We start from the raw sequence: 25,105 nt of genomic DNA, 5'->3' as shown, positions 1-25,105 counted from the left end.
CATGCAACTCACAATTTGGCCAGGAACCCAAGCTTAGAGAGCATTTTCTACTTACAATAGCAATCCAGCTGTGCTTGAAAAGCTACGGAAGAGCAGCAGAAATGAAGAAACCTTCAAAAAGCTGTGAAAAAGCTGAGCAAAGAGATTGTTTCGCTAACCTCCCCTTACCCATAGGGAGTGAAAGGAATAAAGCAATGCAGAGGTAGACCTTTCTTAGTTGAAGTAAACAGCACGAAGACAAGGAATACCAAGGAGAACCGCTAAGTTTCACTGCAAAACTTTCCACGCAACACATGGAGAGACCATTCCTTGGTTCATTTCTCGGCACATTTTTAAAAAGGGGCTGGTTGCCAAAGACTTCAAACAAAACCTGCAGTTCTGCTGCAAGGACCCATTATTAGCATCTTCCTCCAGGGAGGAATTTATTTGCTGTTGACTGGAAGTTGCTTTGACATTTCAGCCACTCCTCTTCCGCTGTCTCCAAAATGCATGGCACACAAGGAGAATGACATCTGGTATTAGACAGCTCCTTCTGCACCCTGTGAGCAGGTAGGACTTTACCCATAGCATGGCTAGACACCTTCTGGAAAATAACTGGTTCTTATCATCTTTTATTCATCATTCCCCCTTTGGAATAGATTGTGTCTTCCTGTGCCTGAAATGATTTCCCTTTCCTCCTTCAAATCCCTCCTTATGTCTCATTTTTCGTGTGCTTTCCTACGATAGTCTCCCCTAGGAAGTTGTTTGCTCCCATCTTTGCCTTGATCTTGAAGCACGTAGAGGTGGCCAGCTAAATAGAGCAAATGCCTCACTGGGATCCAGCCCATTCCCATGCGCTGGAACGGCGCCACGAACACCTGTGGTACTTTCTAAATAATACAACAGCAGGAGAAAATGCAGTCCCAGGCCTCATTCTTGGCTGCACGCAAAGCCCTATTTATTCTGCGGTGTGTGAAAGGGCCCTAAGATGAGAATAACTACAGTTTATACCCATTTTCATATGCAGAAGACTGAAGGCCGCCATCCAGGAAAGGAGACCTATATCCCCAGTGCCCTTAGAATTACAAAAAGCATTTCAGTATCCTTAAAATGACAAGCCTAGAATAAGGTAGGCTTTAAAATTTATAATCTCTTCCGACATTACTGCCACAAACTGAACTACCTGTGAAACCAGATGCTGTCACAGTGGCATGGCATCGTGCATCTTCACCTGAGCTCCTCTGTAGCACGGGCTACCCAACCCCACCAAATCAGTCTCATGTCTAACCCAGGGAAGTGCAGCTGATCTAGGGCACCCTTCAGTAAAACATCTTGATTTGAAGGTTTTAGCTGATGATAGACAATCCTCCATGGCCCTGGGCAAGTTAATCTCATTGGCTTTCTCTCCCACATTAGACACGAACAGACTACAGGCCTGCTCGTCCTTCAGAAGTGCCTGCATCTCCCCACGGCCCATAAAGGGATGCTTGACTTGGACTAGACACTTAACATTTAGACGGTTAATGCCACTGGGATGAACCCCACCATGCCGTCTCTGACTGAGATCTCTCTTAAACTATCCTTCTGTAATCTGGATTCATTTGGCCCTATAAAATTTTTATTGCAAGAAAAGACCTGGTCATCTAATAATCTAGGACTACATCTGTGAATAAAGTCTCTAATGAGAGTAAATTGTTTAATTCACATCACAGAAAAAAACAACAGGAAATTGTGCAATGTCACAAAATGAAGTAAAGATGGCCTGGAACCCTGCCTCTGTGCTTCTGAGGTGCCCCAAGATACTACAGACCAGCTCTACGAGAGCAGATATGGTGAATCCCACTGATACACTCTCTTGGCATGTCACTTACCTTAATATGACTGCGTGCAGAAATAAGTACATCTCTACATCTCAGCAGATAAATACCAAGTATGAAAGTTATTTGCACATATGCAACTCTTCAAATCTAAACAATATAAAAATACTGGCTTCTTCACTGTCACCTCGATAGCATCTTACAGTGCTTTTTCAACACATGCTGTCATACAGAAAGGTTATCTGCTCCTAGGAGTCATACCTTATTTTTGCCCTCTATTACAGCTGTTCGCTCAGTGATGCTCTGGATCCTGTTTCCTATGTTGCTGCCAGCTTTCAGGATGAAAGATCCTTCAGTATAAGAGCAAAAGCCATGCCTGAAGACAACAAAAATTGAAATTTTTTTTTGGTGATAGACTGAAACATTCAACACATAAGACAAAGCAATTCTTCTAGAAACAGTGATCAGTCAGGGAAACTGCAGGTGCTGTGATGACCAGGCAAGTATAGTTACTTTTAATTAAACCTTGAGGTTTGGGGCCTGATGATTGGATCCACTTCTACAGCTCCTCCTTGAATATTAGCTCTCTGAAATCAGTGTTAACATTTAACCCACTGAGGACTGGGAGGTCAGAATTTACAGTCAGAGCCTAATTATAGGGCTCTGCAAGACCAGCATTCTATTTCCAATGCTCCTGTTTGCAGCCATTGTCATGGTTCAGGCTCAGCTTCAAACATGAGTTCATATTATTTTCAGCCTTGAATTCAAGCCAAGTTATATTTGTTTCAAGATTCATTCCGTAATGTATTGGATGCTGTTGCACTATGTGCGGGTTCTTTTTGTTACCATGAAAAATGATGCAAGTTCTCATTTCTGAATGTTTTCTTTAGTTCGGTTTACAAAATGGCAAAATATCAATAGTGGGGTTCAATGATTACAAGACACAATAAAAATAACCATAATCCTGCAAATTAGCAAATCAAAGTTAAACAAAACTATACCTAATTGCCAAAGGGATTTAAATGTTCATTTAATCTGAAAAAAAATCCAAGTCATGTTAATGAATGGAAATCTCAGGGAAAAAATATTTTTGCCTTATGCAACAAATTGGCTTGTAATCAGAACATTCAGGTGTGGTCATGGTAGAGCTAATTTGTTTCCCAAAGCCTAATTTGGTACACATGGAAATAAACACATTGGAATGCATTTTTAATGCTGTCTGTCCCTATTCTTCTGTGGGGATATCTAGTTTTGCTTTTCATCCAAAATTTAGCTGTTGCTTGTTCAATTCCAGCTTCATCAGTAGAGCTTAACCCTTCAGCAGGGTCAAGCTCTTTCAAATACAATATGTTCCTTTGATCTTCCATGGATTTGAAAGATAATGACTGTAGTATCTGTAATCAAATAGTTCTGACATGTATATCAGTTGTTTGGAGAAATGACCTTTAAAGCCCAGTGACTGGGTAACGGCATGTGATGCAATCCTGACCAAAGAATGAGGTTCATTTCCCTTCAGCTAACTGTGCAGTTTGCTTCAACTTTGTGTTGTTTATAATATCAATGGTACACTAACTTTACGTGCTTGTTTTTAATTGTGTAGCTTTGCGTAAAACTGGCCAGTGTCTTAGCAGATATTACAGCTTAAAGAAATGATGATATGTAAACTAACTTGGGCTGTAATCATTAGCACAGACAGATGATTGTCTGCTCAAATTTCTTAATGTGCATCGAGAGGCTCAGTGAGCTGAAAAAGCCAGAAAACAGGAGCAGGCCATGGTCATTCATGCATGGAGGCAGGACAGGGAGCAATAGCATGGCAAGAAAGCCGTATCTACACAACCAGACTCTGGTTTAAAAGCCAACTTCTAATACATGATTGTTGACGCCAGAGTGGATGAAAGACAGCTGCATTAAGACAACTGATGCATTCAGATGGGGAAAAAAATGGTTAAAAATTACTCAGAAATGTAGATGCCATTTACTTTGCACATTTAATGCTTTAAGAAGTCTGGTTCTGTAACAAGGCTAGAACACAGAAGACATGATAATGTTGGCAAGCTGATAACATTTTCATGCCATAGCAGATATCAGAACTTATTTAATGATGCCAGTACTGTAGGCACACAAACAGGCATCATCAAAGGCACAGTCTTGTGACTGGATATTTGGGCAATCTCTGTACAGGAAGACAGGGACCCCAAAATCTCATTTCACCCGTACTAAAAAGTAATTTTAAATTTTTTTTTTCCTTTCCCCACAGAATGAATTTATATTTCTTTGTTACAATGCTGAAAATTTGTGCTCTTTACTATAAAAGGCCTTACAGAGACACTTATTTTGGTAAAGGACAGAAAGAAGGTATAATGCATATTCAGAAACTGCTTGTGCATGTCTGAAAGGCATCTCCAATCTCCTTTCTTGCAGCTCTGGAGGCCCCAGGCTTAGTTATTATTATACCCTTCCTCATAATTCCTCAAAAAAAGACTATATATTTAGGTTGCAATGTCTTATGGATGAGGACAGTGTTACGTCTTTGTTGATGCTTAGCACAATGAGGTGCTGATTACCCATTAATACCATAATACAAACCACCATCATAATTACAATAACATCCCAATAACAAGAAAAACACATGTAAAAGCCTAGATGAAATATTAGCCCTGGAGGCATATATGTGAACTCTACTGACTTCACATACCATACTATCTCCAAACTGCCGATTACAATATTATAGTAGAAAATCGAATACACCTAATAGCTGTTGTCCATGGTTTCAATAAAAAAGGAGAAAAAGGAGTCACAATCAAGCTGAGAATACATTATCCGACAGCCCACGGTACACAGCGGGAGATGCGAGTACCATCATACGCATCGCTTCGGCTCCACGGTCTGCTGGATCAGCAAACATTTAGAAATCAGTTGCAGCGTGGCTGCCAGGCAAAGTCTAGGACAAGACTCGGACTCATCCCTTTGGATGCAGAACCAGATGCTTTCTCTCCTCAGCTGCCAAACGGTCTCACTTTAACCTCAAATACACTAACGCGGCTTAGGGACAGCACACGAGCCACCTCCAGCCTCCGGAGCTGGTTACTCAGGTCAGTACTCAGTCATCCTGCCTCTTGCTGCTGCCAGCGGTGCCACGTGAAGCCACTGCTTAAGCCAGCAGCATCGGGTAGAGATGGGGAACAAATGGGAGTAATTCAGAGTCCTGCCTCCTAACCTAACTTCAGCTTCTAACGACAGGCATTTTGTAACAACAGAAAGAGAAAAGGCTCTGCTGAACTTAGATGTAGTCATCAAACCAAATGTTTGTTTTAAGTACAGATGCTTGGAAAGAAAGAGAGAAAAATGAAAATGTAAAAATTTACTCTGGCTGGGATTAAAATACACAATCATCTTCCCATTAATTCAATTGATGTTTCGTTGTGTGTGTCCTCAGATAACATCAGCTACATATTTTTCTGCTTTGTAAAGAAATTACAAGTTACTTCAAACTATCCACTTGGTAAAATAGCAAGGGTATCCTATTTGTAGCAAGAACTGCCTGTGTTTGCAGGGAAATTCCACTGAATTTGGGGTATCTGAATCTTACTCCTCGTTATCTCCCGAGCGCATGAATTCCTGAAATGTTTTGTTGTGGGATGAGCTGCATTGCTTTTCATCTTCAGCAAAGCTTACAGCAGGGTTACTGCCAGGTTAATGAAAAAGCACACAGTGTGCACAGAGATTGATAAACAAGCTGATAACCTGCCAGCACATTTCTAAGCACTTCTTACACCTGTTTCCCTGCGGATCCTTTCACGTCCCTACTTTGTGGGTAAGACTAGGCACGTGTAGAGATCCTATATAATAAGTGCTGGGGGGGGGGAGGTGTGCAAATGTACGTTTATAAACATTATGCAACCTCAGAGCAAGGTAATCAGACTCTGTTGTCTTAGTTGAGCGCTGGGAGAAGCCGAGTAATCAGATTTCTCACCCCCCAAGTCGTTTTTTTCCCGTGTGCCTGCGTGCGTGCTCGCATGCGCGTTTGCCTGCGCGCACGCACCCGCAGGCAGGCTTCGTCCTTCGTGTCGAGAGCCTGGCAAATCGGCTATTCCTTTCTAACAGCAGAAGCCGTTCATTCTCCTACGGGAGAATTCCGTAGAATCCTCCGAGAGAAGCCCAGCGCGGGGGAAGCCGGCAGCACGCGTTGCCTGCTCGCCGCCCTTAGCTTTGGGAATTTACGATTCTTTGGAAGGGCTGGGAGCGGTTTATGCAAGCAGAAGTCAGTTCAGCTTTAGAAAAGGTCTGTGATGTGCAGAGCTGGCACCGGCGGGGGCCCTGGAGAAGTGGCCTGGGGGAGGGGAGCCAGCCCGCTTCTCAAGAATACATCAAGCCCTTGAGGAAGCAGAGTGTGCCATGTTTGAAGATGCAAAGATAATCACAGTGCTGGGAACCGTCTTGTGTAGCGGAGGAAGCCAAACAACAAGAGGAAAGCAGCATATGCTCCTGATTTCGCACAGGAAGCTAGCAGCACCTCCTGCCAAAGTGAGATAAGAAAACTCCCATGGCCTATTCTGGACAAGGCCGTGGTTATCAACCTTAGCTTCACACTGTCCTCACTCTGCTCCGCAGCCCGCTCCCTTTCCTAATGAGTTTCAGAGCCCTCACCTCTATTAGCATACAGCATGCCAAGCACAATAGCGTGGTATATTTATAACTGTCGACGGGGAAAAGTTTCCAGGGTAAGAGTGTACTTCATGTCATCATCTTGATGTATTTTACTGAAATCAAACTACAAACCAGCTCCAAGCTAAAGTCCTGCCTATGAAACCACTGGTCTCAGAAGAAAAGTGGTTTTGCGGTCACCCCAGTGATTTATAGTGGAGCATAGGAGCTGAGGTAAGGGATTCATCTAATTATTCACAGGGTGGATTTGACCCTCTGTATCAGACAGTCCTAAATGAAAGCCCTAGACCCAGCTTGTCCAGACCCATCTTCTTCCCCATCCTGGAGACAGTTCTGCAATTTGCAGTTCAAGTAGTACGGTGACAAATACCAGAAGAGCAGCCTCGATCCCCATATCAGTTGGAAAAATCCTCATCTTCTGTCTCCTCACCTTCTCAGCTCCTCCCTCCCAAACCCTTCTGTGTGATGCCAGAGGCCATCGCAACCTTTCCCTCGTGTAACATCCCATTCAATTCTCTAAGCATTCCTCTTGGCAAAGCCACTGGCAGCCTCAATCACACTCTCATTTACTGAGGTAGTATTTGGCAATTGCACCAGTACTAGGAGCAAGAGGAAACCATCCTGTCACTGACGGTGACCATTTTTGAGAGTGATTAATGGCAGGCACAGTATTTTTCTCAGCATCTATCCTTTTTTTAGGGCAGCAATCAATTTCTAGCAGCATTAGGGCAATGTTATTACAAATCCAAGTTGGGCTGACTCACGCCTTTCAAGAGGCGATGGTGACAACACTAACTTTAAGACAGGAACTCTGGAAATTCCTGGAATTGTAAAGAATATATAGAAACTGTTTTCCACTTGGAAGTTATCAAAAAAATCTGAATGACATTGCCTCACCTGCTCCGTGCCTCAGCATCCAGCGCCGTGCGATTGGTAGCACGGGGCTGGTGTAGCCACGTGTCCTGGGGAATATTGAGTCGACTTGAGGCAGGAAACAGAGCGGGGAAAATAGTAGCAGGGAGCATGTACAGGTTGTGAAACGTGCTTTATGGGGGTGGAAGGGGAGAACGTGTGCTGGCCCCCCGCCAGCATGCTCCACGAGCTTTGGCTGTGGATGTGATTCTATGATTCTAAGGAGCTACGGGCCAAGCATTCCTGCTCTAGGTCAAAAACAATCAGTTAGAGGTTGAAATGCCGGCCCCAGTGCATTTGGTGGCAAAGCTGCAGCCAGCTGGGAGTTCATCCCAAGCACCTTCCCTGATACACGTGTTAGTGGGCCTAGGAGGAAATCTTCTACAAATGGTAGGAGCCGGATACATTTTACATCATATATTGTAGTTTGTTTATTTATATTTATTTAGGAGCTTAGCGAGGAATGCCAAACAAGAAATCCTGGTGAAAGTGGTGCAAGTTCCTCCGGTGCGTGTCTCATTCACATCTTTGCTCTCACTGTCACTGGTCCCTACTGCTTCCCACTGCAGTGTCAACACTTGCCCACCAAGAGTAGATGGGACGTCACCAGCCCATCTCACTTCAGACACGCTCATGACTCTCAAAGAGCAGCAACTCTCCATTGCCACTCCTCAACCTCCGTTTCCAGCGCGGGAGCAACTTTTGACCAAGGACAGTATTAGCTGTGCTGAGAAGTTATTCACTGACAAGCTGCAGCGTGGCTGGAGGATTTCTCAGTGGCCTCCATGCCTTAGGCTGGGTTGGGGCCCTGGTGAACTTCTCAGCTGCCAGAGTAAGGATTGAGTTGTTTTCTGTTTTGTAGGATGCTCTGTGTCCCCACTGAGGGGAGATACTCAGAGGGAAAGCACAATCTCTAGGGGAGATGCCCGATGTCCTGAATGCCTCATCCTCCTGGTGAGCGTCTTTGAAACCAGTAGGGTATGTGGCATTCATAGCTTTGTTGCCTATTGCCATGGCTCTATGGGAAAAGAAAGTGTTTGACAGATGCACGCTGCCTTTCTTGCTATTATCTACATGCAACCAGACAAATGGATTATGTTTCCCTTTCACATTCATCCTTCCCAAACATGGCTTGCCCTGAACTATTCCAGTATGCTACCACAGAAAGATGATTGACCCGAACTATCTCAAAAGAAGCAGTAAGATCAACAGAAGTCTTACCTATTCCACCCTTCAACCCTTCATCAGCCCATGCTCACAATTCCACAGTAAAAAAATCACTTCTACATCTGCACACCTGAACACCCCGCAACACCAGCTATTCACAGCAAAAAAGGCAAATGCCTGAGGCTGAGGGTCACCAAAACCCACGGTTTGCTTCCAACTTCTTTGCCAGTACTTGAGACCCCTGCTCATTAGGGAACATAACAGCATTTAAAAGTAATTTTTCAGGTGTTTGCACATCCTGAGGTGACCTGAAATTTTCTCACCTTGAGTTTCTTATCAGATAATTATATTTTGCTTCTTGATCCTCAATTTCCCACTTCACACTGCTTAGCATTCTTCATGGACACACAATACCATCGTATTTCAGCCAATCCTTCCTTCCTTCCTTCCTTCTTGTCCGTCTCCTTTCCCTCCTTTGCTAGACTGCAATCACTCTCATCTCCCATGCAGTCACTGTGACTCAGCCTCCACTTTCTCCGTCTGAAAGCAACAACCATGTCCTCCACAGAGGAGCTGGATGTTGGCTGGACCTACAGAATTATCACTCAAAGCACGAGGTTTCCACAAGCACCTAGAATTTCTTTCAGGGGAAAAAAGTGTGTGATTTTAATAGTCTATAGTACTGAAAGGAAGAGGTGTTTTCTGATTTGGCTGAGCAGTCAGAAACCTAAAGAGAAAGACCATGAAACCTTTACATACAACGTCCACTCCTGCGCTCCATTTCTGTTTCCAATCTATGTTCCCTGTATATAAAGTCCAAGATATTGTTCAGACCCTTCTAGCAGAAGTTATTTTCCATGCACAAGCCACTCCTAGCAGCTCGCTCAACTTCTAGACATAACCTCACATTTATAGCCTTCCAAGATCCAGGTATCCCCAAGACCTTCCTTCTCATAATGCCGAAATTCCCTTCCTTTCCTTTTCTGGTCTGACTTGATCCTCTTGGCTCTGGAAAGGAGTGACTCTTTACCAATCTATTTATGCAGTTTTTAATACTCCCTGTCTTTCTGATAAGCTGGAAGCACAACTAATGGAACTCCCTTTCCATTTTCCAGTGATCAGCAGAGGAGATGAAAGAGCTATTTCTGCACTGAGGTTGTGTTTTCCAAGATGATTTGTTTTCAGCTTCACTGCAAGTAGGGGTCTGAGAGCAACTCTGGGCTGACTGGAGCGAGGGACTGGAAGTGCAGGCAGAAAACAAGGAAGGGACGAGAAAGAATGGAGGGAAACATTTTTAAGGGGAGAGGGGAGTTGATTAGAGGGAAAACAGGAAGAGAAAATACTGACAGATGTGGATATAAGACCAAGGATCCATCTACCCCATATCCTGTCTCAACAATGACCATAAGCAGATGGTTGGGGATGAGTAAGAGCAGGACTAACTTCAGATACTTCCTCCTAATACTCCCCCAGTCACCAATTATTATCAGCTCAGGAACTTCCCACAACGGAGGCCGTCTCTACACTTCAGTGGATTTCTCTTCCAAGACTTTGTGCAAACTTTTCAAACCCCCCAAATCCTCCGGCAAGGAGTTTCACAGATCTGCTACCCATTGCATGAAGAGCCATCCCTTCTTTCTGTTCCAAATTGTGCTCCTCCTGGCTTCATTTAACAGCCCCTACTTCTTGAACTGGAAAAGACATACACAACTGATCGTCAGACATGTGTGTCCTTCACAAGTCTGTAGATCTCTATCGTATAGCCCCCAGGTCACCTCTTTTTTGGTCTGCAGAGCCTTGACCTCCCTCCTCACTCGTCCCTCACACATTCCTCTCATTCCCTGAAATTCCTTTGATCTTTTCTGCTGCCCCTCCTGGTGTGCCTCCCAGTTTGGCTGCATCCTTTGAGATGAAAGGATCAGAAATGCTCATAGTATAAAAGATGTCAGTAATTTATTGATTTATGTGGAGTTATCATGGTGTTCTCTAGTTTGTTCTTTATTTCTTTCCTGGTAATTCCTAACACTTGATTTGCTTTTTGAGCTGCTCATGATTGTGATCGCTTTCACAAGCCTATGTGTCATGACACCCAGATCCCTCTTTGTGCTAGCAATGATCAGCCAACAACCTTTTTTACACGTACAGCCTTTTTACACTGACGTTTTACATGTACATAAGAAAAAACAATCCCGCTTTCGCATCATGCGCATTTATCTTCAGTGAATTTCATCTGCCACTTTACCACTCAGATACCCAGATTCATATAGTTCTGCATTTCTTTGCAATCAGCCCTCATCCTTACAAATCTGAATAACTTAGTATCATCAGCAAACTCTGTCACCTCCTTACCACCTTTTCCAGGTTATTTCTGAACATGTTGACAAGTACAGACCCCAGAACCAGCTCCTGAAAAACTTCACTGGTCACCTCCCTACGCTGCAAGGACCGGCTGTTCCCTCTTAACCTCTGTTTTCTATTTTTTAACTGAATATTTTTTTCTGAGCACGATCTTACCTCATACGCCGTGTCTGTTCAAAGCCTTCTGCAAAGGCTTTTTGAAAGGCGTACACATAAAAGGAAAAAGGATGCTAGCTAAAGTTTGTATATTTTTGTAAAAGGTGTACTTGATCCAGTAATAGTACTCCATTCATAATCACTCCTAAGCACACACAGAGTTTGACCTGGTGCCTTCCTTTGGCCAAGAGCCCCTGCTAGCGCCGGAGCAGGTTTCTGGCCACGAGCTGGGACGTCCCACTGGCTCGGACACTGCCGGCGCGCGGGGCCCCGCTCACGACGTGCAGTCCCCACGGACAGCCCGTCACACGCTCCAGTTTCTATGGGCTGGGCCGCAGCGGGTAAAAGATCAGGCAATAACGTCCCACCGTCTGCGTGACCCTTACGTGTTCTTCCGTAAGCTTGGGTGTCACACTGCGCCTTGTAAAGGCAAGAGACCACCCTGGGAAGGCAACAAAAGGAGAAAAAAAGAAACTGGGGGGGCGGGGGGAATGAGGGACAGCAAGTGAAAAAAAAGGTAGGCGAGTGAGGATAAAAGTGTGATGCTAAACAGAACACCCCTGATCATCTGAATCTTACTCTAGTCCTTATGCTTTAGGTTTGATCACTGACCAATTAAAAAAATCACTTGGGCAATATAATGCCTTTTGTTTTAAAACATTTCCTATTAAACTTGAAAAACTTATTTAAAGTGATTTGAAAACTACCAATATCAAAATTTGAAAGCTTGAGCTTCTGGTTCAGCTAAGACCCATAATCAAACCATTTACAGCTTGCAGAATAAATTCATCAGTGTGTTACCCTGAGGACAGACTGTGGCAAACTCAATGTATAGCATGTATGTGTCAAGCTTATTTATCCATGTGTATATGCCAGGTCTGATTCATATGGCATTTTCTAAGTAAAATCTTAAAAAAACATAAAAAAATGCTGAATACTGACTGAGGGCAAGGGTACAACAGCCCTACTAGCTGTTTTCAGAGGATAGAAGGTGTTCACAAGCAAGCATTGACTTTTGGCTCACAGTGGGAGTGCAGAATGAGATGCTTCAGCACACTGCTTGCTCAGGCTGAAGCAGATCAGATGCTATTTCACTCCTCTCTTTCTTTTGGCTTCAAATTCTCTGCAAGTCCACGCTGCTGCAAAGTACTCTCATGTCTGTTCCTCTGCAGTTTTTGAAAGATATGTGAAAAAGATAGAGTCTGATTTTTATTTGCACTAATCCATTTCCCCAACCGTAGCAAAATAAGGGAATAGCTAGCGTATTTTTTGATGTACCCATTTTAAGTACCTTTACATTACTAGATCGCTGTAAGATTTTCTCGTAGCAGAGAGTGGAAGGCAAGAAGGCCACCAGCCAGATCCTCAGCCAGTGTGAATTTAGAGCTGAGGATCTGGCCACATGTCAAATTAAACAAAGGCATTTTTGAACTACCTGTTTATTAATGGCATCTGACCTACTTTTACCAGCTCTAAGGACTCAGACTTCCCCTTCCCGAAAATAGAAGGTGGCATGGGGAACAAAAACAGTCACTGTGGACAAACTAATGGGCATCAATGTTTGCAGACATCCAACAATTAAATTTGGGTGGTTCAGTACATTTCTAATTAAGTGCAATTAACATTTGTTCTTTACTTGTTCATTTTACATACCTCACTGATGTTCCAAATCTGGTTTCCCCTGATAATCTATCCAAGCACATCCTAATGATTCTGCCTTTCAATCCCTTATTAATACAGTGACATAAACAATGCAGAAATGCAATTAGACTGCTATGCACACAGGGTCTGCCTCCTCTTTCACTGAAGCTGGTGGGAGTCTGGCCATGCACTATCATTACGGTGGTTTCAGTCTTTCTATATCTCTGCAGAAGTTTTGAGGAAAACCTCCAGTTTTTGCCTCGCAGAGATCCACAACACACTCCTCTTCCTCCCTCTGTAGTGCTGGAGAGTTATTTCCGTAGGAAATCATTCATGTGACCTTACCTTTACGCTGCAGACAAGCCTCGAAGGGAGGTAATATTCCCTTCTTATCACTCTGTGTTAAATCAGCAGCGATTTCAATGAGGACCCCCAAGCATCAGAGCGCTGCAGATGTCGTGGTTTCCTGAGATGAGGTCTTTGGCAGCAGCACCAGCTTAGGCATTGCTGCACAGCCTCTGGTCCCTGCTGCCTGCTTCTGTCCCCGACGTCATGTATTCAGCCCTTCATTCCCAATCCCACCGTTCAGGTGGTTTTACCACCAAGAAGAGTTCATATCCTGACACCATAGTCAGGGGGGCAGAGAATCAGGTACCGGTTTTTCCAATTACTTTTTTTTTTTTTAAGGCATCTCCACATTTCTCTCTCCCTCATGCACTCACACACACACACACAGAGAAAAAAACAACCCCCCGCCCCAAAATGCAGACTGATGTGATAGCAGGGTTGTAAAATAATAATCTGATATTCAGTCTGAGGCTAAACAAAACTGATAGCTCAAGGAGAGAGGGAGGCAGCAAGGTGATGGGAGAGTTGGAACACCAAAGGTAAAATTTCAGTGTTGCATCTGTCTGCAGTTTCTGAAGGGCAAATCGGTCAAACCTTGGGCAGAGCACGATGAAGATATCTCTTGAACTGCCCGCATGGAAATGCCCAGAGAGAGAAACTGCCCCTAAACGACACTGCACAACCGCTGAGGAAACCAGCGCTTCCACGGAGCAACCCCAGCATCCCACGTGTCTGTCCTGGCAATCTCTGCCAGGCCATTTAAGACAAAACACAAATCTGCCGAAGAGATTCGGAACAAAAACCATTAACAACAAGCATGTTCCCAGCGTGCCGGCGCTCGTTCGCCAGCCTCGGAGCTGATGAGTTTTAGGTGGAGCCCAGCCTGGCTGGCTCCGGAGACCCTCGGCAAGCCCTGCCGCCGACGGCCCCTCCGCACGCCTCCGCTGACAGCCCAACCTGAGCCAAAACAAGGCCAGAAAGAATAACTCCGGGGGGGTAGGGAAGAGGCCAAGGAGGCTGATGGACGCTGCACGATAAGTGTCTTCTGCTATACCCGCTGAGCGACTGGGGGCTGTCCAGCTTGGGAATGTATGTCTCCGCTACAGAGCAGCACAGTAAGCTGGACTCAGACAGCACTGGAAAAAAGTTCCTCTCTCATTTAAGAAAGATTAGTCTTTCAATTTTTTTAATTGCATTTTATTTTAACTCTCATTGCCTCTTCTATTGTCTTTTGCCTGCTATCTCCGAATTTACTAGCCCTGCATAAGCTTTACAAACCCCCAAAAAATTACTTTTTGCCCCGGACAGTTTTTTTCTTGACTCTTCTATGTTTGCTTGCTGGGGAGCATATCAGAAGAGAATCTTTCCACCTATCCATCCAGTTAGCTAGCTACCTAACAAAAGGTTATTTAATGGCAATAGAGTTGGTTTAAGCAAAGTAATTTTAACAGAAAAAAAAGAACGGGGAATTTTAATGACGGTGACTCCACATTCCAAAAAGTCACATTTGTTGAGCAATTTTACAGCTTTTTTTTTTTTTTTTTAGATTTACTACCAGGAAACTATGGAAACTGTTTGATTTGGCTGGCCTCCTGTAATTGGAGATTACAAGTAGAGAGGAGAGTTTTGCAAATTGATTGTATCAATCACAAAGCATTAAAATTTATCTGCATTTTATTTAAAAGCAATGGAATCCATTGAGATATTTTTAGATTTTTGAAGCAGAAATACTGTCTGGAACAGAAATTGAAAGAAGCAGCCAGATAACCTAATCGTTTCTATTAAGGAGCCCATAGGCAACAGTCCTTCAAAAATAAAAATATCTAATCTATGCACTATGCGCCATTCCCCAGCTTGCAGTGATAGTACTCAAGTGATATGAAGTTAAGCACATATGTAAATCTTGGAGCAAATGGATCTGTGCACTGCAAGGTCTTTGCAGCAACAGCATCTTTTTACTCGGAGTGCATGCTCTGTCCCATGGCATGGGACTCAGAAACTTGATGAGAATCCCTACCGCCATACACTGAATAATGGTAACCTGTGGGGGTTTATCAACTTAAGGTACAAGATACATCTGTGCACAGAAATAGGCACTACTTGAGCACACACAAAGCAACATTTTAGCCTTGGAAACCTAATACTGGACAGGTAAATTCAAAGAAATGCTGTAATGGCAGAATAAGGTACATCTTTTATCTGCTGCACAAGGTACACGCACCTTAAATCTGTTGTTTAGGCAAACCTTCCCTCACACAAAGAGGAAATTACAGGGAAATACGTGGGATTAAAGGATTCTCCAGTTCTTCAGGGCGAACACCTGAACTGGCACAGACATCAGCCTGAGCAAGGCATGCCAGCTGCCAAGGGAGTCCGCTCTGCTCCCTTCCCCGAGCAGGAGAAAAAAATGTAATTATTCAGGTATTTCTGCCTTTCTGCGATAGTTAATTGTCACCATATTATTCAGAGGGAGTCATTCCACTCCTCTTAGCAAAGCATTAAAAACTGTGTTCTCCAGACTACTTCTTCAATGAGCATTTAAAGGAGAAGGAAGGGGAGGGGGTTAAAGAGAATCGTCACAGAACAATTATGAAGGCAATTTGGAAGCAAGTCTGGAAACAACCTTGTAACAGAGCCAATAGCTGATTCAAATTGTTACATTTCTCCTTTGATCACCTGCTGAAACACACTTCTAATTAGCATTTAATTGAGTCTACAGTTTAGCACATTATTAAACACCTGCTTGCGGATATTAATTTCTATTTCTGACGACACTCTCTCCTGTGCTGTAGTGCAGATCTGTGCTTGTTAACTGAAGGAAATATTTGACAATGGACAAGCACCACCCCAACTCCCAAGGAAGAACCAACTGTTTTATCAGTGCCACACTGTAATTTCAATCCAGAGTACGCATAGATGTATAAACCCTTGAAAGCAACTAAAAGATTGAAAATTTTCATATACGCCTTTCACAGGGTTTCTCTACTTAAGATATTGTGATTTCTTTTCTCTTACATCTTGCACCTATAAGCAAAAATAAATTAATACTCAGAATTCTGCAACTTGTCCTTCGAAGGTAACATAGCAGATAGAGGAAATGCAGCCCTCACCTGTCCTTGAAATGGAGAATTTCAGGGTATACCTATTCCAGCAAAAGGAGAGATTGCTAGTGCCACCTCTTGGTGAGAAAGGCACAGAAAGGCACCCATTAGCATAATCCCAAGGCAAGGCATAACTGGAAAAACTGTGTGCTTCTAGGAAGTGCTGACCACTCTCTCACTGATCACAAAGCACTTACAAGCACCCTTAATTTGAAATAAGATGTTTGTCCTATTTAATTGAATGAGGAGTCTTGTATCCCTGCAGTTAAGCATGTGCTTAAATGTTTGGCTGGACTGGCACTAAAACCCAATTCTATGAAAGCGTTAAAGAAGTTAAATCCTATGTGAAGTGATTATCTTCAACTGAAACTGAGAAAGTGTTGGTTCCTAAACTTTTGTTAGGTTTTTAAATATCTTCATTGTGCCGTGATCCAAATACCTTCCATGGTTGAACCCTCCAATAGTAGCTTAACGCTAATGCCATTGTGGAGGTTGAGTGTTAATCATTAAGATTGTGTCAGATTTCATGATGCAGGAAGAGCTTTGGATAAATGAGTCAACACACAAACTTGTGATCGTAAGAAACAGAGTTCAAAAGAAAGCTTAAATATAAAAGAGGATTAGTTAAGTGCCACATCAGCATCAAGTAAGCTTGTACGGTGGACACATTTGGTTTGCTGAACTGAATCTATGAGTCAACATATCATAAGAGAGTTTTGACCTTCATAATGGAAAAAGTCTTTAAGATTATTTCCGCTGAATTTCAAAAGAAGCCACACAGGGGAATCACTGTGAGTGGAGGAAAGCAAGGGGGAAAGCATGGAAACCTCCTCCATGAGAAAGCATGTGAACTTTGCAAGACATTGTCTGCAAGGCTTCCCTCATAAAAATTAAAAACCAATTATCATCCCTGGACATTGCATGCATAATAGTGGTGAACTGTAAATAAATCTAAGTAGCAATACAAAGTAACAACTCTGCCCTCCATTTTCAAATAATGATGCAGAAAAAATTGCGCTGTGCCTACATGTTGACTAAAAAATACATTGATTAAAAGTGTACAAAATCTACTAACTAAGCAATGGTCATGGCATGCTTTATTCTTGTAAAAAAGTAAATATTTAAATGTAATAGTAAGGGAAGACATGCTAAATAGAAGTAAGGAAGCTGTCCTACCTTGTTTTAAAATGTTTTTTTCTACAGGGATACCACATCCATGTAATTTTAGGCTGAGGAATACCATACACGGTGCATGTCAGCACTTGTTTGCTGCTCAGTAAATACAGATTGGGATCAGGGAATGATGATACGGCATTTTCATATATCTGGGGTTTCACTGTAAAGGGTAAAAATTGGAAAGCAATTAAAACCAGCTCATTTCCAATGTATCATGATCATGAAAATACTACATTCCTGCAGGGTGAGTAATAAGAAAAATCTCCAGGAAAACAAAGAAAAACAGCAGGCCTAAGTCAAGTCAGATGAGCGGTTAGTAAAACATTTAAGTCATCAGGAACAAGTATGTGACCATGGAAGACAGAAACCCTTCTAATGAAAAACAGTGTCCGTCTTCTGATTCCAAGATGGGCCTGTCACCATGCATATGGGGCTTGGATTTGGGTCCATGAAAGTCAGTAAGAAAACCCACAGTGACCCAAACTGGGCAAGATCAACGAAAATCTAGCTCAATGAAAATTTAGCATTTACATGTTCAGGAGAAGTGTGGGAACATGCTGTAAACCTACCATTTACTGTAAGAGTGACTGTAAGATTCTTAGACAAGTTCCACTGTCGTATGCTCAATATTATAGTGTAGTTTCCAGCATCTTCCTCAGCAACATCCTTGATGATTAACGAATAGTCTTTAACCATGTACCGGGCACACTTTTCAGCAGCAGGTAGCCCATCTTTTAACCTGTTTAAAAGAATTCCAGAAATCAAAATTTTGAAAAATGATGTTGCTTAAACTGCCTGCATTATTTCATTTCACATTTCTCAATCTTTGGCCAATAATTGAATTTACAGTCCGAGATTCTGTTTACCAGAGGCTTATCCTTCCCTTACAAATAAGATTGCTGATACTTATAAAGCACTTTGGAGAATACCATTCTATATATCAAAATTTATAAGGATCTGACAGGGCTCTATAGTATTGGAGAGTTGCTGAAAATTGCAACTTTGTCTCTAAAGATCCCAGTTTTCCATGCTTGTGCCACCATTTAGTCTAGAAGGCAACCGTTTTGGCCAAGTCATTCACAGAAATAAAGGTTGCATCATCCAGCACTGACCATTTCTTTATGACCTCAGAATACATCCCGGGACAAAGTATTACAGTAGCCTCAGCACAGCTGTGATTTTAGGAAGAGGAAGAGTAAGTAGATTAGATAAGCGCTTAAGAATCAGATATCCTGCTATCATGTGAATGTTTTTAAAGATAACAGAAAATCAACATAGAAAGTACTAACTGTTGCTCACACACAGATTCCTGAAGAAGCACAACATTTTTCTTCAAAGTCTAAAATACAGCGTAAAGCACATTTTGGTAGGTTGCTGTATGAAGGTTGACAAGATTCTAGTAGAAGAGTGCAAAAGAGTTTCACTATGATGATGGGCTTGATTAAAATGATTCACAGGTTTTAGCAAGTATTTACAGACAACTATTACTGTTATTAGAGGGGCACTAAAAATTGGGTCTAAGGACTATGGATTTGGGCATTTCACCGTACCTGTATTTTTTAAGAACCACAGAATAGTTGAGGCTGAAAAAGCCTCTGGAGATTGCCTAGTCCAACTCCCTGTTCAAAGCAAGCTCAGAAGCTTGCCCAAGACCATTTTCAGTCTGGTTTTGAATATCTCCAAGGATGGAGACTCCACAGCCTCTCTGGACTATTTGTTCCAGCATTTGACCAACCTCACAGTGATAACTAACTAACTAACTAGATAAATAAATAAATAAAATTTCTTGGTTTAATGGATTTTTTTGTATTTTAGAAGTTTTGGATCTGTATGTGTAGTCAGCAAGGCCAACCATTAAAGAAACAGAAAACACTGTATAAATGGCTAGCATCAGCTCCGCTTTCACCCCTTAATTTTCCATGTGGAGCTATAAATGTAAGGGTTTTGAAAAACAAAACGTTTGGAGCAAAAGTAATTTTTGGCTGTGAGTAACATGAACTCTCACTGTTCTTGTATATATGGTTTGTTTTCTTAATCAGCCTTGTCATAGACCCTTTGTTAAAGTGCAATGAATTGAGCAAGAGCTACTGGTGTTTAAAATGATTTAAACAAAAAAACCCTTGAGATCTTGAAGAGATAACATTGTTTTATATAAAAGTGTTTTGGGTTAATATGAAAAACTTTAGCACAGCATGTGTGAGCCAAAGTGAATGCTCCAGTCACTAAAGTAGATCTACAACCTGCAGATTACCATATAATAAAACCAACTTCCATTGTTTTTTTAATAGCTCATGTCTGTATGACTCAACTCAGTCAGCTATTTTAATGAAAACCTTCTTTTCTTTCTCCTACTGTCTGAAAAGCAAATTCAGGTCTCATGTCTAGTTCTGAGTGAACTTGGATGCAACACTTCAGTGGAGGTCGGTAGAGACATTTAGCTGTAGAGTGTCCATTGGTTTCAATAGAAGACATATCTAACATATTTGAGGATCTGGGCTTTAAAATTTCCAGATCTTCTTTTTTGCACCTGCAAAATGGAGATAATGTTCCCATAAATTGTTAAAACCCAGGACAACCCTGAAACTTCCAGTAAAACTCCACAACTGTATTGTCTCCGGTTTGTTGCCGTTCAAGGGGTATTATCTGAATATTTTACCAATATATTATTTTTCACCTAAGAAGACGTCCAGTATGTATATGTGGAAGTAACTGTTGTCCTACCATATAACCTCTGGAGAGGGAAATGCTTTCACTTTCATTGACAAACGATAGGATTTTCTCCCAGCTACAGCCTCCAGCGCAGTTTTTCTTCGACGTTTCAAATTAATGAACATTTTATCTTTAAAAAAAAAAAAAGTGTACTGTATTACTGATTTTCAGCCTGCAAAAAGATTTGTTCTACTAAAGAGAACAGGAATCCAAATACAAATTATCTTCAATAATTTTGGTGTTCTTACATGGCAACAGCAAGAATAAAGACTAACATCCTAGAGATGTATAAAATATATAGAGAAGAATACCACAAATATACAAGAAACTGAGATACAGTTCCCAGGCCATGAATCTGCCTGGAGAAGATACACTCTAGCCAAATTCACATTGTTCTTCAGTCAGAAAAAAAGGCACAAGAGATAAGGTGGTTTTTGGTACATGGGAAGCTGAACTAGATGATCAGATGACCCTTCCACTCCTAAAGGCCAAGAATCAACAAACGTTCCAAAAGAAAATATTCTGCCAGAGAGGATTTAAGGGACCTTCAGAGAAACAGCAAAGGAAAAGGCAGAAACTTTCTGCATCATTGGTAAACAGCTGTTTCATGAAACAAACAAGTCTTTATCACTTCATTGGAACAATCTCAACCTGCCGGAATTTGCTCTTTTCCAGTTGTACTGCCCCATATTTCAAACTCTTTGGCAAGTTGATGGGTTTTACCACAGGCAATAAAACACAATATTCATACAACACATTGGAAAATCTCTTTCTTTTTTTTTTTTTCCCTCAAACTGCACTTGCGCAAAATAAAACATTCAAAACATGAAAAATTGTTTGAGTGTCCTTTTGATAGTACCTATGGTGCAATATTTACTCACATTATGGGCTGCATAAGGATGTTGGGTATCTATTAAACAAGTGCAATATTTAATCACACTTGCCACGTACATTGAAAATAACATGCACATGGCAAACCAGTAGTTTGATTACACAAATCAAGTTATAAAGATACAACCCTGATTCTGCAAACCCTTATTCACACGGGCTCTTTCTAATATGGGTATCTCATAGATAGGGCTGCTTATATGAATAAGAGTTTAACGGCTATCTTCAACAGTTCCAGCTTCTCTGACTTTAATTTTAATCTAAAACTTAGTTTCTGACAGCTTCAGCTTATCTGTTTATGAATATAATAAGTGGATATCATGATTCATCCTGTGCTCCCAGTGACTTAGTACAAGGCTTAAATAGAGAAAATGGACTTAAATACTCTCTAAGAATACCAATATGGGGTACTTAGTCCACACATCCAGATGAGAAAGAAAAGGTAGACCACTGAAAGCACAGAACAAATCAATATTCTGACCAAGAGTCATCTGTCGTAGAGGACACCCACCAACCACTTGGTCTTTAATACCGATGATGCTCCAAAGATCCTGGGTAGCCCTAATTGTAATAGGATGGCACAAAGAAGGTAGCTTTTCATAGAGGCCCAACACACAAAAGTCCTAGTTCACATAAAATTGAAATAACACCAGAAATTTCCAGAATTCACAGAAGGTCCAGGCAGACCATGGGGAGCTCATTTTAAATGAGCTCCCACTGTAAAAGCATACTAATGAGTTGCAGTATCTTGTGCTTGTTTAATTTTTTTGAATGGTCTAGCAGCTACCTGCTCCATGTCGAGCTAGTATACCTATTTATTCTTCATTTTTCATAGAAAATAATGCATAAGTACCACAGAAGAGGAAGTGGGATTCTTCTATTTAAGTTCAGCTTGTACTTTTTTTTTTTTTTTGCAAAATATAGCTTAACTGATTGCTTCTGCCAGAACTACTGAGGACAGGGTCGTCACAGTGTTTTGCAGACAAGAGTGATCAAACTGAATATTAACATGTCTACCGCCAACAGTACAAAACAGTCATGGAGCAAAAGGTACATATTCTCTCTGGTCTCTCTCCTTTTTCTGGCCATGACAAACGTGCTATAAATTCACTTCCATTTTGTGTCAAGATGTAAAGCTATCGTATGACTGAAGTTGGTACATGAGCATTCGGTATTGTACAAATCTGTAACACTTCTTACCATAAACAATGACTGTCGTGTTAACAGCTTTGATTGATGGCCCGCTCTTCACATGGCAGGTATACTGGCCTTTATCAATATCACGCACTTTGTCAACAACGAGGATACTGTAAAAAATATTGGCTTCTGTATTCTTCTGGTCAATACGCTGCATTACAGAACCTCTCTTCCTTGCCTATAAAAGCAAAAATGAACAAGAAAGAGCTTAATCAAACCAATTTTCATGCTTATTAAGATTTTTATTTTAAGGTACTGCCACCATACCTAAAAAAAAAAAAATCCATATCCCTCTGTGCAGCACAGACATGCAAAAGATGCCTAACATTTCCAGAGGGTCAACAATAAAAATTTTAAGTAACATTACATGGCAATTCATTATTATCTTCACCAAAGTTGTAGTAGCATCCAAACTAGTTCTTTCCAGACAAAGATCATCCCTTCTATATGGCCTGCCGTACCAACATGCCCAGATCCCCGTTGCGCCTTGTCCAGCATTGCCTGTAAAAATCCCCGAAGCCACGATACGAAAAGCAGCACATGGTTTGGTGCCTGGATTCAGTGTCCATAGACAGCGGACATATAGAAGAAAAGGACATCAACACAAGAGGGGGAGAATTCTGGAAACGCTATAGATGGAAAAGAGACTAGATTTGGCAAGGGAATAACAGGGTGGAACTGAAGATAATGTGAGTCTGAGGAGTTATTTCCTGCAACTCCCCCTCAGCCTTTGGCCTCAAAGTTTATTTAACCCAGGACATTGTTGGTGTCTTATAAACACTGAGCACCCTTCAGTTGCCATCCAAATGAAAACAAAGCCGAATTTCACAAGTGTGGTGCCTGGCTAGGGCTTGGTAAGGCAGCAGTGAGCAATATAATATATTTGGAGCATTTCTTGTTGCTAAGTTGTTTATTTCTGAGGTGAAAAAATGCCAGGGAAAATGGTTACAGTATGCAAGAAACAATTGCATTAATCTTCCCTATATAATGTAATCATAATTTCAGCTTGTGATTAGGCACAATGAGTGACATAATAAATGAGCTTGACTTGAATCACCAGCATAAATCAAATTGACATGAAAGGAATGGGAGTTGTAAACCTTAAAATAATGTCAAATTTCTTATCAGCTTTACACGGACTCCCTGGCAGTTATTCTGTGAGCGACAAATATTTATGAGGATGCCCCCAATGTGAGGGGAGGTGAAGCACATTCAAGATCGTTCCTGTAGTTGTCAAAACAAGAGGATTGTTCATGTGACACTTAACAAATGAGATTTTTGCTAGCTAAATAAAAATACCTTTTCTAAACATGCTCGAGTCGGGTGCCTGACTGTCTGCCAGTCTTTTAAATGGATGTGTTGAGAAAGACAGCCTCGCTGAAAACTTTCTTGTCACAAGAGTGAGCCCCTGCCTGGGACTGGGTGATAAATTTCTACCATTTCTGCAGGTCAAAAGGAAGCTCCCAGGGATGAAACAATTCTAGCGTTTGCTTGCGATTATGCAATATAACCAGAGTACATTGTGTAAACATGTTTACTTCTTCAATTAAGTACCAGAAAGAAAAAAAGAAGCCTTCAAAGACATGTCAGCAAGGGTCAAAACGATGGAATGCAAACCACAGCGAGCATTTCGAGGCGGAACTCCTCCCGGGTTGCTAGATGCAGAGTGACCTATGGGAAACCCCCAGTTTCTTCATTTCAACCACAGCACTCACCTCTCCAGGATAAGTCCACGTCATCTGCACTCTGGTGTTCCAGGCTGCGGTGACGGTGCAGTTAATTGCCAGGCTGTCTCCTTTCAGCAACTTGACAAGACGCGGGGTGCTTAACTGAACATCAAAAATTGTGTTGGCTGCACGTGACGAAGAGAAAGAAAAGTGAATAATGTCACCAGGGCAGAGTGCTTAATGAAAAGACGGGGAGTGGAGAACACTACTTACTTTCTCGGTGCGTTAGGTACTTTGTGCTATACTTGTGTCCACCGACGGTTGTCTCGCAGCTCAGGAGCCCTATGAATTTGTAGGTTGCCTTAGGTATTCTGAAGCCTTTCATGCTGTCCCAGATTATTGTCTTGCCATCAGGAATTAGGGTTTCGCGTGGAATCTGGAAGTGTCAAACACGCATCATAAAAACAACTCATCCTCATGCCACTCTCTAATCAAAGCAGCCTAATAAAAAGGAATGGGAGAAAACACCCTAAAAAAATGCCAATCAAATTAGAAAGGATGACATTTAATTATGCAGATTTTTCAAGTCACATTTTCATCACAAAATAGAGGAAAAATCTGGGTGAAGAATGTGAATGTTTTATTTGTTTCCAAGATTTCATTATTTATAACAGGATGTAATTTATGACACAATAGATTGACACTATCATTAGCCTCAGCACTTGGGCTGCTATTCTGTTGGCTCCTGGTTGGCAGCTAAAGTGCTCATCTTGGCGAACCTTTGCAATTAAGTATCCTGGTTTTACCACTGAGACACAAATACACGTTTTTCAATGGAGGTGACAAATGGACTTAATTTGCCATCATTTTGTGGCTTTAACAAATTCCTGCCAGGATTCAATCTGATGTTTCTCACGTTTATGTTGTCTAAAGGACTGGACTGTTTTTAAAAAAAAAAGTTAAGGACATGAATGCTTGTTCCAAAGCTGACAGGTCACAGAGTACATGTCTCTAAGTCGTTACATATGACATGAAGTGAAAATTTTAAAGCCACGAATCTTCCTTGGGCATTTTTATTGAGAACTACTGATCATACTAAATGACAAAAGTGATATTGAGTAGAGATTTTGAAAGGATGCCTTGAAACACTAAATATATCACATTTCCACAGAAAAAGTATTCAGTACATTTTAAAAATTTAGCATCTGTAAGTCCCTCAGAGGCTGAGGGCCCAACAAGTAATTAGTATAAAGCCATCTGGTGTTTTTAAACTTGAGACCTGAAATCTAATACAGACTAAAATATTACCATGTGTGATCAT

At 41.6% G+C, this 25,105-nt stretch overlaps 1 protein-coding gene across 2 annotated transcripts in view; it reads right to left on the bottom strand.

The window, feature by feature from the left end:
* Positions 1–25,105, bottom strand: part of FLT1 (fms related receptor tyrosine kinase 1) — a 116,196-nt gene that overhangs the window by 60,115 nt on the left and 30,976 nt on the right. For both annotated transcript variants that reach the window (XM_030042843.2, XM_030042844.2), the window contains exons 5-11: positions 24,058–24,220; positions 23,833–23,969; positions 22,121–22,295; positions 20,045–20,162; positions 17,893–18,062; positions 17,324–17,483; positions 2,058–2,172 (exon numbers count right to left, since the gene is read on the bottom strand). In XM_030042843.2, coding sequence (XP_029898703.1) covers positions 2,058–2,172; positions 17,324–17,483; positions 17,893–18,062; positions 20,045–20,162; positions 22,121–22,295; positions 23,833–23,969; positions 24,058–24,220 — 1,038 coding nt within the window. The remainder of the gene's footprint in view (positions 1–2,057; positions 2,173–17,323; positions 17,484–17,892; positions 18,063–20,044; positions 20,163–22,120; positions 22,296–23,832; positions 23,970–24,057; positions 24,221–25,105) is intronic.

This window comes from Aquila chrysaetos, chromosome 19 (assembly GCF_900496995.4).
Source record: "Aquila chrysaetos chrysaetos chromosome 19, bAquChr1.4, whole genome shotgun sequence".
NCBI classification, from domain to species: Eukaryota; Metazoa; Chordata; class Aves; order Accipitriformes; family Accipitridae; genus Aquila; species Aquila chrysaetos.
This window is presented reverse-complemented; position numbering and strand designations above follow the sequence as displayed.